General features: G+C 47.2%; 1 protein-coding gene across 4 annotated transcripts in view; it reads left to right on the top strand.

Annotated features, from left to right (window-relative positions):
• The window catches only part of SNX1 (sorting nexin 1), a 49,681-nt gene extending 35,862 nt beyond the window's left edge, over window positions 1–13,819 (top strand). For 3 of the 4 annotated variants that reach the window (XM_045581676.1, XM_036439428.2, XM_036439437.2), the window contains 10 exons: window positions 373–514; window positions 1,147–1,225; window positions 1,690–1,765; window positions 6,984–7,097; window positions 7,287–7,380; window positions 8,403–8,608; window positions 11,053–11,196; window positions 11,726–11,806; window positions 12,274–12,345; window positions 13,390–13,819. In XM_045581676.1, the coding sequence (XP_045437632.1) occupies window positions 373–514; window positions 1,147–1,225; window positions 1,690–1,765; window positions 6,984–7,097; window positions 7,287–7,380; window positions 8,403–8,608; window positions 11,053–11,196; window positions 11,726–11,806; window positions 12,274–12,345; window positions 13,390–13,440 (1,059 nt within the window). In that variant the 3' untranslated portion in view covers window positions 13,441–13,819. The other variant, XM_045581677.1, reaches the window with a different exon arrangement.
• Window positions 13,820–14,180: the final 361 nt, after the last annotated feature.

Below are 14,180 nucleotides of genomic sequence, written 5' to 3'. Positions count from 1 at the left end.
GTGCAGGATGAATGGGTTATAGGTGACCATAGAATTCTAGCTTTATACTAGACTAAACATGTTTCCTTAGAGCAAAGGTTCTTATCCTGGGAAGGAAACTGTATGCTTGAATTTAATTGGCTGCCTTTTGAAATCATTTATGTTTTATGCACTTAAAATAATTATTCTGAGAAGGGCTCTGTAGACTCCAGAGAGCCAAAGGTAACTATAGCTCAAAATTTAAGAATCTCAGCCTTGGAGAAAGTTATTTACCAGATGACTAAAACAGGGATCTGGGAAATAAATACCTTTGATGTCAGCTGGACAACTTTCAAGATAGTCCTTCATTCCTTATTTGGAATGAAGTTGTCTTCTTTTTTTTCTGTCCCCAAGACGAGCCTACCAATGTTCAGAAGTAAACAGTTTTCAGTGAAAAGAAGATTTAGTGACTTTCTGGGTCTTTATGAGAAGCTTTCAGAGAAACACTCTCAGAATGGCTTCATTGTCCCTCCTCCACCTGAGAAGAGCCTAATAGGTAAGCCTGTGGTCTGTAATTCTGCTTGGGTGTTTTCTTTGCATTCTTCTGCAATGTATTTTCCACCAAAACTATTTCATATAACAATGTAGAGTCTTGTGGTTAGAAAAGAAATTATTTCCAGTATTTTCCTATAAGTCTCAGGAGGTCTAGAGAAATAGCACATTTTGACATGTTCTCTTTCCTTGGATATTGTAGAATATTATGGTGTTAGCTTCCACAGGTAGGGTGTGTGTGTGTGTGTGTGTGTGTGTGTGTGTGTGTGTATTGTTATCTAGGAGACTTACATGATTGCTGTTCCTTCCAAATTGAAATATAAATTGGATGGGGGTTGGGGGGAAAGAACCTTCCCATCATCCTCAGCTGATGTTTGATCTATACTCAGAGTCCTATGGGCCCCCCTTTTAGAAAACATAGACTCTGCAAGTCCCAGAGATTAGATCCTTCAGGATTTCAAGACCAATTTTACAAATGACTCGCTTTAAGGATCTTTTGTTAATGCTCCTGGCATAGAAGTGGCCTTTGGTTCTGTTTTGCAGTGCTGTTCTCATTGCTTTTCCTCCTGTGGGCTTTCTTACAGGTGCGCTCTTTTTATGATGCTTATTATTTTTGCTTTTTCAATTCTATTCCAGGAATGACAAAAGTAAAAGTTGGGAAAGAAGATTCCTCTTCTGCAGAATTTCTTGAGAAACGGAGAGCTGCTCTAGAAAGGTAAGTGCCATACAACCATTTTCCTGAGTAACATGAGAACTAGTGAGAAGCTGAAACCTTAGACTCAATTGTAAGATGTTCACTGGAGTTAGTAGAGATGAGATATGTGAGTGAATGAAAGACTCACACCTTCATAGTAAGTCTAACTTCCCCCAAGTCTCTTACCTGCTCAGCTCAGGAACAGACCATCTTTTATTTCCCCATCCTGAGTAGGCAGCCAGTCCTCCTCTCCTGGGGCAGTCAAATATGAATAACTGAGGTCTCTTTCTGATCAGTTATTTCTCTTCCCCTTTTAGAAATGTGAAGAACATGAACTTGAATGTGCTTACAAGCAGAGTTATACTTAAGCTCCTTACCTGAGGATATTTTAAAGTAATGAAAGACATTGCAACCCTGCCGGCACTCTATGACACTCAGAACCAGGGAGGCCAGCCTGACTAACCAGATAACTGCTTACCCCGTAGGTACCTGCAGAGGATTGTGAACCATCCTACCATGTTACAGGACCCTGAGGTCAGGGAGTTCTTGGAAAAAGAAGAGGTTAGTATTATACAGACTGAATTTCCTAAGTGATAGCTGTCCCAAGCTAAACAAAACTAGTTCTCAAATGAATATTTGAGCACTTAACATGCATAGAGGCTAGTACAGACTATGTCCTACTTTGTAAACACCTAAGAGTGACAACTATTTTTCAGCCTTTGACAGAAAAGAAGCTCTGCCTCTAGTCAAAAGCAACTGGTGTAGAGGTGACACTGCAATCTAGTTTTTTTACTGGATCAACACAGCGATCTGTTTGGCAAGCCCTTGGCGTGTCTTTCGTAGGTTACTACTTGGCTCAAACTGAATACATTTTTTTGTGCCAGGAGCTGAGGGGCATTGGTTCAAAACCAGTTACCACAAACCACAGAACTGCAGTGTAGCAAAAGTGTTGATTCAAGTGAACAGTCTTTTTTTTACAGGCTATGTGTAGGCTATTCATGATTGTGAGAAATTGGAAACAGCCCAATTGCTAACAGTTGAAGAATTAAGTCAAACTTATCAATACAGCAAGTACTTTATTCTCATCATAAACAAAGTTTACAGAAATGTTTATATATATTTGCTGGAAACATATATGATAAGAAGTAAAACATGAAACAACATGAAAATGCAGGTGTAGAAATATGTTAGTCATTAAGGATCAAAAGAAACACTGGAGCCCTAGCGGTTTGCTCAGTGGATGGAGCTCAGCCTGCAGACCAAAGGGTCCAGGTTCTGTTTTGGCCAAGGGCACGTGCCTTAGTTGCAGGCTCTTCCCTGGCTCAGGCCCAGGTCAGGGTGCTTGCAGGAGGCAACCAATCGATGTTTTTCTATCACATCAATATTTCTCTCTGTCTCCCTCTCTATTCCATTCTCTCTAAAAATCAATGGAGCCCTAACCAGTTTGGCTCAGTGGATAGAGTGTCAGCCCAGGAACAGAAGGGTCCCGGGTTCTATTCCAGTCAAAGACACATGCCTGGGTTGCAGGCTCAATCCCCAGTGGGAAAGGGTTGGAGTTCAAAAGGCAGCCGATCAGTGATTCTCTCTTATCAGTGATTCTCTCTCATCATTTCTCTCTTTCCCTCTCCCTTCCCTTCCTCTCTGAAATATATATATATATATATTTTTTTTTGCTTTTAAATAAATTTTTATTGTTCATATTATTACAAATGTTCCTTTCCCCCCCTTCTCACCCCACCCTCTGCCCTTTCCCCACCCCCCATTGTCCTCATCCATAGGTGCACAGTTCATGTTCAGTCTCTTCCCACATCCCCCTCTCCCCTTTTCCCCAAGAATAAACAGTTCACTCCCCTTCCATACCTCTGATTCTATTATATTCAACAGTTAATATTGTTCATCAGATTTTTTTTTTTTAGATTCCTTGGTTTTTAGATTCACTTGTTGATAGTTACGTATTTGTTGTTCATAATTTTTATCTTTATTTACTTTCTCTTCTGAAAGAACCCCCTTCAGCAATTCATATAATTCTGGTTTGGTGGTGATGAACTCCTTTAGCTTTTTTTTATTAGTGAAGCTCTTTATCTGACCTTCGAATCTGAGTGATAGCTTTGCTGGATAGATTATCTTTGGCTGTAGGTTCTTGCTACTCATCACCTTGAATATTTCTTGCCATTCCCGTCTGGCCTGCATGGTTTCTGTTGAGAAATCAGCTGACAATCGTATAGGTGCTCCTTTATAGGTAACTACCTGCTTTGCTCTTGCTTCTTTTAAAATTCTCTCTTTGTCTTTTGCTCTTGGGATCTTAATTATGATTTGTCTTGGTGTGGTCCTCTTTGGATTCCTTTTGTTTGGAGTTCTGTGTGCTTCCTGGACTTGTAAGTCTAATTCTTTCACCAGGTGGGGAAAGTTTTCTGTCACTATTTCTTTCAGTATGTTTTCGATATCTTGCTCTCTCTCATCTTCTGGGACCCCCATAATTCTGATGTTGGTTCGCTTGAAGTTGTCCCAGAGGTTTCTTACATTATCTTCAACTTTCTGGATTCTCTGGCCTTCTTGCATTTGCGAAGGAGTGTCTTCTGGCTCTTTATGTTCCAAATCTTTGACTTGATTCTTGCAATCTTCCATTCTGTTTTTAGGACTGCATAAAATATTTTTTGTTTCAGACAATGTATTCTTTATTTCTTGTTGATCCCTTATTATTTCTAGTTGATCCCTTTTCATATCCTCATAGGTCTTGTTTATTTTATCGGCCTTTTCTAGGAGATTCTTGAACAACCTTATAAGTGTGGTTTTGAACTCTATATCCAGTTGCTTTTTGTCCTCCATTTCTTTCGTTTGTGATCTATTTGGTTTAGGCATTTTCGCAGGCAGCTTTCCTGATGGGGCGGGGTTTCAGGGTGGAGCCCACAGCCTTGGTTTCCGTCAGCCCCGCCCTATGCGACTCCTGAGACTCAGGGTCCTTCAGTACTTGTTGCGAGCGCCTCTGAGAGAAAGGTGCCCTCGATTTTCGCCTGCTGCCAAACTGTCTATGCTCTCCCGCAATGAGTCCGGTATTGGGGTTCAGTTCAGTTGGTAGTGGGATTGGAGGTGGCGTTCAGAGCAGTCTGGAGCCCCTGTCTCCTTCCCGTCAGGACAATCCCGCGGCACAGCCGGCCGGCCCTTCTCTGCGAGCAGTGTGCGCGCCTCCGGGACCTCCTATCGCCGCTTCCCTGGAGTCCCGCCTTACAGCCCGGCTCCCTATGGATAAACCTGGGTCCCCGGGGTCTGGCCTAGAATTGGGGTTCAGAGCAGTTGGAGCTGGGCCCAGCACAGTCGGAGCTTTTCTCTCCTTCCCACTTGGGACCGCCAGCCAGGCACTCGGCCTCCCTCCTCTCCGGCTCTGTCCTCTCCGCGCGCGCCGCGTGTCTCCGTACCTTGGGCTTTTACAACTCCTCCGCGCTTCCTTCTGTTTTCTCCTTGCTTCTTGTTGTAGAATTTCCAGTCAGTCGACTTTCCTGTAGTTCTGGGTAATGTCCATTTTATATTTTAGTTGTATTTTGTTGAAATTGTTGTGTGCGGCTGCGGCTAGTTGCCTACCCGAGCAGCCATCTTGGATTCTCCGAAATATATTTATATTTAAAGCAATGGAGTCATCTAGCCCACTATTCCTCCAAGAATGAGAAGGAAACCTTAATCTTTGGATTCTCTGTGTGAAGAGAATATCTATGTCCATGTGCTCACCATAAACCCCCAAGCCAGGCACTTTCTATAGAGTGGGGACAAAGCCACAAAGACTAACAAAATGCAGGATCCATCTCCAAGAGCCTAGTTTCCAGGTGGGCTAAGACCATACCTGGGACAACCTGGCCAAATCACATGTACCATGTCATCATTCATGAGATGGAAATATAGCCTTTCCAAGACTTATAAGAACATGAAATAGCCGAAACCGGTTTAGCTCAATGGATAGAGTGTCCGCTTGGGGACTTAAGGCCCCAGGTTCGATTCCGGTCAAGGGCATCTTGGTTGCGGGCATATCTCCAGTAGGGGGTGTGCAAGAGGCAGCTGATCGATGACTCTCATTGATTTCTCACTCTCTATCTCTCTCCTTTCCTCTCTATACAAAATCAATAAAATATATTAAAAAAAAAAAAAATGAAATAGCCAAAACCAGTTTGGCTCAGAGGTAGAGCGTCGGCCTGCGGACTGAAGGGTCCCAGGTTCAATTCCGGTCAAGGTCATGTATGTTGGTTGCGGGCACATCCTCGGTAGGGGGTGTGCAAGAGGCAGCTGGTTGATGTTTCTCTCTCATCGATGTTTCTAGCTCGCTATCTCCCTTCCTCTTTGTAAAAAATCAATAAAATATGTTTTTTTAAAAAAACATGAAATTGACGAATAAGATCCTATAAGCAAATGTGCTCTGAGCTCTCTGGAGTAGTGATTATGAATACCTTAATTATTCCAATTACCCATTCTTTCTTCCCACCCTCCACCTCTTTCCTCTATCTTCTCAAATATATTCTTTCTTTAAAAAAAAAAAAAAAAAAAAAAAAAAAGGCAATGGAAAAATATCTTTGGGCAAGGATTAAAAAAAAAAAAACGCTATAATAAAATAATGTTGTATCTCATAGGAAAGAAAACTAGAAGGAAATAAATGAAAGGACAGGACTATATTTTGTATTTTTAGTTTTTAGTTTTTAGTTTGCATATAGTATCTAGTATTCAAGTAAAGAAAGTGCTACTAAATATATGGGTCTCCTCCCCGCCATCTCCATCCCCAAAATTTAACTTTTTAATTAAAAATTCTGTCTGACGCTTTAAATCTTTTCACTCCTCCTCTGGGATTCCTAAGTCCATTTTTCTGTTCTACCCACTTATCTCACTTGTTCCCCTAGCGCAGGGGTTGTGTACACTGTGGCACTGGGGACACTTCAGGCTGGATCATTCTTTGTAGTAGGGGCTGTCCATGCATTGTATAGCTCTATCCACTAGATGCCAGTAGCAACCCCCTTCCCAGTTTTAACAACAAAAATTATCTCCAGATATAGCCGTGTGTGTGTGTGTGTGTGTGTGTGTGTGTGTGTGTGTGTGTGTAAGGGGGGGAGAGGAGGACGCGCGCAAAGTAGTGTCATATTGAGAATTACTGCTCTAAGTGTCCAAAATCTAATTTTTCATATGGTATGCTGTATATATAGATTTTTCAGCATCCCTTCCATGTCTTAGGAAAGTTCTGAAAGACTGAACCAATCAAATTGTTATAAATATTTGGCCTTTTTTTTTTTTTTGCCTGATTAGATCATCACTAAACATAGCCTCAATCTGAATAAATAATGTTTCTGTCCTTGAATCTTTAATCACTGGGGAAAATCCAAATAGAATCAGAGCACAACTTCAAAGACTTTCAAGACCTTAAGTCCAGGTGTGTGCAGAGTATGCTAATCCAGAGGAACTTTTGACTTTTGACAAAAGCATACTTGGTATTTAAGCACTTCATGCCTGGGTGGGCAGACAGTCTCAACATGAGGTCACCTGGGCCCACAGCATTCACACACTGCTTTCTGCATACAATATCAAAAGCAGAAAATGTTGCTGATTCTGTTTAGCATGGTCCTTTGATTTTTTTTCTTCTTCTGTACATGCTGGTTATAGATTTGTCTGCCTTTGAAAACAACCATCTGCAGTTCAAATAATTTGTCTGGCATATTTTGGGCATGCCCTCTGATAGATACTACAATAATTCTTCTGAACCTAAAATAGGGGCCGCAGATAACTTGCCATCCCCGCCTTCTTGGTCTTGTAGCTGCCACGCGCTGTGGGTACCCAGACATTGAGTGGCGCTGGTCTCCTCAAGATGTTCAACAAAGCCACGGATGCCGTTAGCAAAATGACCATCAAGATGAACGAATCAGACATTGTGAGTAGTCCTGTGCTGCCCGTACTCCCTCAGGCGTACAGATTGGAAGCCCTGAGGTATCGTGAAATTTCTGAAATTAGAGACTTTCTTTTTAAGATAATTCAGTTCCTTTTAAAAAACTGCTAAGGAAAGACTGTGCTGTAGCTGTGTGAATAGCTTCCATTAAAGCTCTGGGCTTGTGTGTTTCAGTGGTTTGAGGAGAAGCTCCAGGAGGTAGAGTGTGAGGAGCAGCGCTTACGGAAACTGCATGCTGTTGTAGAAACTCTAGTCAACCATAGGAAAGGTAACAACCTCTGACATGCACTTGGAGCCGGGGAAATGGATGTCTCCAGTGAGTTGGACATGGGAGGGCATGCTGTTCCCAAGCCTCTCAGCTATTCACATTGCAATCCTCTGCCCACCTGGTCCTGATGTTCCGATCGAAAGATATGCCTGCATCTCCTGGCAAGAAACCTGACTCAGTCACTGTGGGCATTGTACTTTCCACCTGGGTACAGCTAGACCTGGGACGTGGGCTTCTGTTTGAGTTATATCCACAAAGTTATATTATAGACTTTAGCTACCTGGTCAAATGAGCAATTTGTAAAGGTAGGGAAATCAGATATGTCTCCTAACCCTTTCTCATTTTTTCTTTAGTGAGATTTGCTTAAGAGCTAGCGAACTTTGCCAAGTTTGAATGCTTTCCTTTTCTGCCTTAAGCATGCTGGACCAACAGAAACCTAAAGAGGCAAAAACCATTAGAATGAGACGATTGCAAGGGTTGGCCCAGGGCCCACTGCTGTGCTAGGAACGGTGTTTACATTTCTAAAGGATGAATTTTTTAAAAAGCACGTAAAACCATATGTGGCCTGCAACGCTTCAGATATGTGGCCCTTCACATAAAAAGTTCGTCCTGCTTTAGAATATGCAAGACTGTGCCGTGTGACAGCATCCACTCTCATGCAGACAGGCTTCTTGCCCTGAGCCCGAGCGTAAACAGAATCGTTCCTTTGGCCCGTTGGTATTAACTGGCCTCTGGCTCTTCAGGAATAGTGGAGCTGCTTCTTCCAGGGAGACCCAACTAGTGGAACTCATGCTAGCAGGTGCCTCTCCCTATTCTTGTGGCCAAGCTGCATTCCCTCACTTTTGAAAACCGTTGAGTGTGGTGTGACTGGGTTGCAAAGCCCACAGTAGCCTAATAAGCAGGGGCAGCATTGCTGAGACAGCCAGGTACCAGCTGACTTGTTCCTTTTGTTTTGTTTTGTTTTGTTTTTGACTTCTCCCTTTTCCTTGTGAGATTAGAGCCTCTGTGTCTTCTCCTTCCAGAGCTAGCGCTGAACACGGCCCAGTTCGCCAAGAGTCTAGCCATGCTTGGGAGCTCAGAGGACAACACGGCCTTGTCACGGGCGCTCTCCCAGCTGGCTGAGGTGGAAGAAAAAGTTGAGCAGCTCCACCAGGAGCAGGCCAACAGTGACTTCTTCCTCCTTGCCGAGCTCCTGAGCGACTACATTCGCCTCCTGGCCATAGTCCGAGTAAGCTTCTTTCCGCTTTCTCCTCCCCTGACTTCATTTGTCTTCCTTTTGCTCTCCCCTTCCCAAAAAATTTCAATTCATTATACTTCAAAATAGCTGAAACCTTTTCTGTTCTCAAGAGAGAAGGCATCCTGTGAACCAAGAAATCCACTTAACTGTTCACTGGTTACTGCTAAGTCATTTTGAGGCCCACAGCCAGGTTTTAAACGCATTAGGAGAAGAGTCCACTCCTGAATTCCCTGTGGCTTCTCCTTGTTATTGAAGCTGGACAGTATCCTCAGGCTCCTCTCAAGCCAGGCTGTGTCAGGCGCCCTGGCGCAGTCATTGCCTCAGTCCTCTGGTCTTTGCCTCCTTAACAGTAAGCGGTGGCTCTGCCTGGTAAGAGCTCTTGCTGGCTTCCACTTGTCCTCCAGTGTGAGCAGTCAGGTAACTACAGAACCAGCTTGGCATTGCATGGAGGAGTGTGCCCAGGGGCTGAGAGAGCTTGTCACAGAGCCCTTTGTGTGCTGTGCTCACCACACTGGGAACAACACCGCCGCCTGCCCCTCAGGCCAAGCAGCTCGCCTTCTCCTGGCGGCCAGGACACTGTTTCCCATGACCTCTCGGAGCAGCCCAGGAAGCTTCACTGGGAAGTGGGATTAGCTCTCGCATGAATCCCTGAGACGGAGGAAGGAGCCCTGTGTGGCCTGAGTCCGCCCCTGGTCTGGCTTGGGCCCAGAGTGAATGAGCCGGCCTGAGTCCGCCCTGGTCTGGCTTGGGCCCAGAGTGAACGAGCCGGCCTGAGTCCGCCCTGGTCTGACGGGCCCAGAGTGAACGAGCCGCTGAGTTGCAACGGAGCCACTTCAGCCCCCGTCCCCCATCTCCCCGCGCAGAGGCTCCGGCGCGCTGCTCCCAGGGCGCTCGCTTCCTCTGTGGGCCTGCTCATTGTCCTGTCACTTTGCTTTTTGGTTTGCTAACCCAGAGTGATAAGAAGCTGGAAAAATAACCTGCTTTGGAATTGTTAGAACTGGTCAGACTGCTTAGACTGGAGAGCCATTCCAGGGAAGAGCACTCTCTAGAGAGGCTGTCAGAGAGGAGCATTGTATGGGGTCCCTGGAGGGCGGGGGTTGGATATGCAGTCTGGGCAGGGAGCCCCTGTGGACGGGGGTGAGGGAGGCCTGGCTTAAAGCTCCTGAGCAGGGAGCCCCTGTGGACGGGGGTGAGGGAGGCCTGGCTTAAAGCTCCAGGTGCTGGGGCAGCAGGCCTGGCGCAGAGCTGCCAGCAGGGCCTTTCCCTGAGACCCCCTGCCCTCCCCATGGCCGTGAGCTGCTGGTGAGAACAGAGGGAGCAGCTTTCCTCTCCCTCCCCCTGAAGGTGGGCTGTGCCGCTGTGAGCCCGGGGTTAGGCCTGAGTCTTACCCAGGTATGAGGTCACCCTTTACCAATTCTTCGACCTTGAGCTGTTAAGAAATTTCAAGTGATCCTAGTGGCAGTGCTGGGGAAAGTAAATTTGGTGGCATCTCACTCTCTGAGGTTCAAGTTTCGGCAAAGCCCTGTACCCCGAAAACCTCCAGGGGACTTACTACGCCAGGAAGGGGAGCAAGTGGAACAGGGCCGAGAGGCTGTCCGCACAGTCTTTCCCCCGGACTGTCTCTGGAAGCCCGCAAAGGCAGTGGGGAGGAGGGTGGTTTGGTTAGGCCAACCACTGTCCTCTGGAAATCTTGTCGTGGTCGAGTGACTAGAACCAGGGAAACCAGCAGGCGGGTTTCGGGGAGCTTCTGGGGCACTGATAGCCGAGAGCAACTGAGTCTATGGATGGGCGACAGCGCTCTGTCCCTACGGGGGCTTTACGTGTGTAAAGATCTGTTGCGCTAACCCTGCATGTTATTTGGTCGTCCGTTTAAAGGTTGCTTTCTTATGTTGGCCTTCCCTGATATTTCTCCCAGGCTAAGCTAGGTCCCCAGTTTTATTACAGTGCCCTGCTTGTTTCCTCTGTACTCTGCATACTTGCAGTTACTGATTGATTATTAACGTCATGTCGGTCTTTTCCAGCAGAGTGTAAGCTCCATGAAAGGAGAGCCATGTGTTTCATTCCCCACTGCGTCCGTAGTTGCTGGCACATGGCGAGCACTCGGGAGGAGTGTGTAGGTTCATGGGCTGGCTGGCCTGAGGGAGGGGTTCAGAGCTGTAGTACTGGGCACTGGCCTCCGGCCACCTCTGGTGCCCCCAGCCATCCAGTCTTGGGAGTGGCATGCAGCAGCATGGCGCTGGCCCTCTGGAGGCTGGGAGAGGAGTCTCACTCAAGCTTCTGCTTTTTGACATTAAACTTTAGCTGGGCACTAACACTGGGCTGCGAAACCTGCCCTTGCTCGGTGCTTCCCTGGCCCAGCCACTGGGAGAGCCCCCAGGCGGAGCCAGTGGAGCTCCTGAGGCTGGTTGTGCTCTTCCCAACACCTCACCCCACAGGCTGCCTTCGACCAGCGCATGAAGACGTGGCAGCGCTGGCAGGACGCTCAAGCCACACTGCAGAAGAAGCGGGAAGCTGAGGCTCGGCTGCTGTGGGCCAACAAGCCCGACAAGCTGCAGCAGGCCAAGGACGAGATCGTGGAGGTGAGGCCCCGGGCAGCCCGACGGGGGCGTTTGCTGGTCCCATTCCACCCCGATGCTGGGCATGCCACCTCAGGTGAGAGAGGGGATGAGTGTGAAGGACGGTGGCTGCTGGCTGGCCTTGAGGCCTGCCCTCTTCCTCTTCCCATTCACCCAGACTTCCAGTCAGTCTGCTGGAAGGTCCTGGCAGGATCTTGGAAAAGGTAATTCAGATATGCCCCCCGGTGAGAACGAATTCAGTTCTTTGGGCGCCCAGCCTTGTTGGTGAGGACCCGACCAGAGTCCTCAGTTATGGGTTTTCCTGATTGCAGGATCGGCCTGCGAACCAGGCATCCTTTCTAGCCAGCCCAAGGTGGCTTTCTGCCGGCTCTGACTTACACATTAAATCCCCACATGCCATCTGATCTTACCCTGAGGGACAGACAGACAGAATGGCCAATTGAGGTCTCAAATATAGAATTGCCGTCCAAAGACAAAGACTAATAATGATCCTGTAACAGTAAGTGATCCTTTTTTTCCTCTTTCTTCCCAGTGGGAGTCTCGGGTGACTCAGTATGAAAGGGACTTTGAAAGGATTTCAACTGTGGTCCGAAAAGAAGTGATCCGCTTTGAGGTGAGATAGCAGATCTACTTCTAACAGGTGCGCCGTGCCTGCGTTAGGAGTGGCGTTGGTTTTGTCCAAGTCTATTGTGTAGAGAGACAGGTGGAGCTGCCAGTAACTTGGCAGTTGTTATGAAAAGGAGTGGCTGTGTGTGTGTGTGTGTGTGTGTGTGTGTGTGTCTGTCTGCATGTTCACGTCTCTATGTTTGTTCCTAAGGCACTTGTTGCTGCTGAACTAGAGCAGTTAGACCCAAAATAAAACTTGTAGCTGTCCTGTACCCTCTGGTCTCCTGTCCTGTCTCCTCCCCTGCCCACACCCTGCCATACAAAAAAACCTCGAAAGACCTTGGCAGAGGCTGTCAGCTGCCGGCTCCACTTCCTAAGCTATGTTCAGCATTGGTCAGCAGTAACCACCACCATCCTATCAAGAGGGGAAGAAGCTCTGGCTGGGTGGTCAGTGTAGAATCCTGTCTCCTATAGAAAGAGAAATCCAAGGACTTCAGAAACCACGTGATCAAGTACCTTGAGACGCTCCTGTACTCACAGCAGCAGGTATGTGAGTTATGTATGACTTTGATCCTTGGCTGCGTACTCCACAGACCAGCTATCTGTTTGTGGCTTTGTGACAGGATGGGCTGGCCCTGCTGGGGACGGGGAGGGGGGCTCAGGGGGTGCCTGTGCCCTGCTATAATCAATAATTAAAAGTAGGCCCTGTTGCTCTTACATGGAACATCCAATAGGGTCTTTTGCTAAGCAGGATTGCCCTAATCTTAAAATAAATGAGTTTGTTTTTAAGAATAAACCCCAACTGTCCTCTCCCTTTAACCCCTTGATACCACTTAACCCAATCCGTATGTGGAACAATGGCCCCACTGTGAGGAGCTAACTGAGCTGGGCAGAGATGTGACCTCTACAGAGATGCTTCCTCTGGGGCAGACCCAGGACTATCTTCAGAGATTATTCTAGAGGCCTGATGCATGAAAATTCATGCACTAGAGGGGGGTCCTTCAGCCCGGCCTACCTCCCTCACAGTCCGGGAGCCCTCAGGGGCAGGAGGTGACCCGGCAATCGGGAAAGCGACGCTGCTGCCACTGCTGGCAGCGCAAGCCTTGGCCAGTCCTGGTTACATGAGCCTCGGGCAGCCCTGAGCAGCCGGTGAGGCTGAGGAGACTGGGCACCGCCATCTTGTGGCTGTGAGTGCTTCCATCTTTGAAGGTGTGGCAGTCAATTAGCATATTTCCTCCTTATTGGCTCTGGGTGCCACTATCTTTGAAGATGGAACAGTCAATTAGCATATTTCCTCGTTATTGGCTGTGGGCACCGTCACTGTTTGTGATGGCATGAGGGTCAATTAGCATATTCCCTCTTTATTAGATAGGATCTAGAAAGATATTGGGCAGTGTGACTGGCTGGCCAGTCTGTCCCAAGATCCACTCTTAGCCTCACCATTTCCTCAGCTCCACCTCACCTCAGGCCTCCCTTTGGGGGTGGCTGAGGCTCTTGGGGGAGTGCCATGGCTCCGTGCTTACTTCCCTTCCAAGCTCAGGCTCTGCCACTGGATGGGGACACGTCCTTACTGTCCCCACTTCTTTGCAGCTGGCAAAGTACTGGGAAGCCTTCCTTCCTGAGGCAAAGGCCATCTCCTAATGGACCAAGGACACAGAGCCCACCTGCCTGACGCTGCCTTTTTATACACTGTCCTCCTCCACCTCTGCTGGACCCGTGATGCATCCTGCCTAACCTGACTTCACCTTTCCACCCTGCCCCACAACCAGCTGTCCCGCCATTCTAACCCTTACTGCATTTAGCTCCCATATATATTTTCTTACCTGAGAGAATAGTTTCTTGCTTTAAGCAAAAGACCTATAATAGGTGGTGGAATTATGGGATGGGGTGGAGTATTGATATAAATATATAAATACATATGTATATTTTTCAGGATGTGGTTAGGAACTGGGAATAACGTTTTCTGTTACTCCTGACGGTGCCATGAAAAGATTATGTAATAAAATATTTTAAAATCAGGTCACATGACTCAGAATGTGGTGCTTTTCCCTTTAGGCTGGGGTGCCGTTGGGAAGCAGGTCGGGAACACTAACCGGGTGCTGCCCCGGGAGAGGAAGCTTCTGCCGCAGGAGTTCACAGCTTCGGCTGGAGCTCCTTTCCTCCCTCTGCCACAGCGACAGGTCTCTCAAGTCGTTTCATCCCTGTTCCCACTTCTTTAGAGGAGTTTTAAAGATGTCTTTACACTAAGAGGGAAAACCAATTCTCCTGCAAAGGAGCAGACTTTCTCTTTTATGCCTGCACTGTTTCCCTAAGCTGCCAGGGAGCTCCGAGTCTTGCCTTCTGATAGCAAAGTCTTGGGTTTTGAACTCCTTTTGCCACCC

The sequence above is a fragment of the Pipistrellus kuhlii genome, unplaced genomic scaffold, assembly GCF_014108245.1.
Source record: "Pipistrellus kuhlii isolate mPipKuh1 unplaced genomic scaffold, mPipKuh1.p scaffold_m20_p_1, whole genome shotgun sequence".
In the NCBI taxonomy this organism is placed as follows: Eukaryota; Metazoa; Chordata; class Mammalia; order Chiroptera; family Vespertilionidae; genus Pipistrellus; species Pipistrellus kuhlii.
This window is presented reverse-complemented; position numbering and strand designations above follow the sequence as displayed.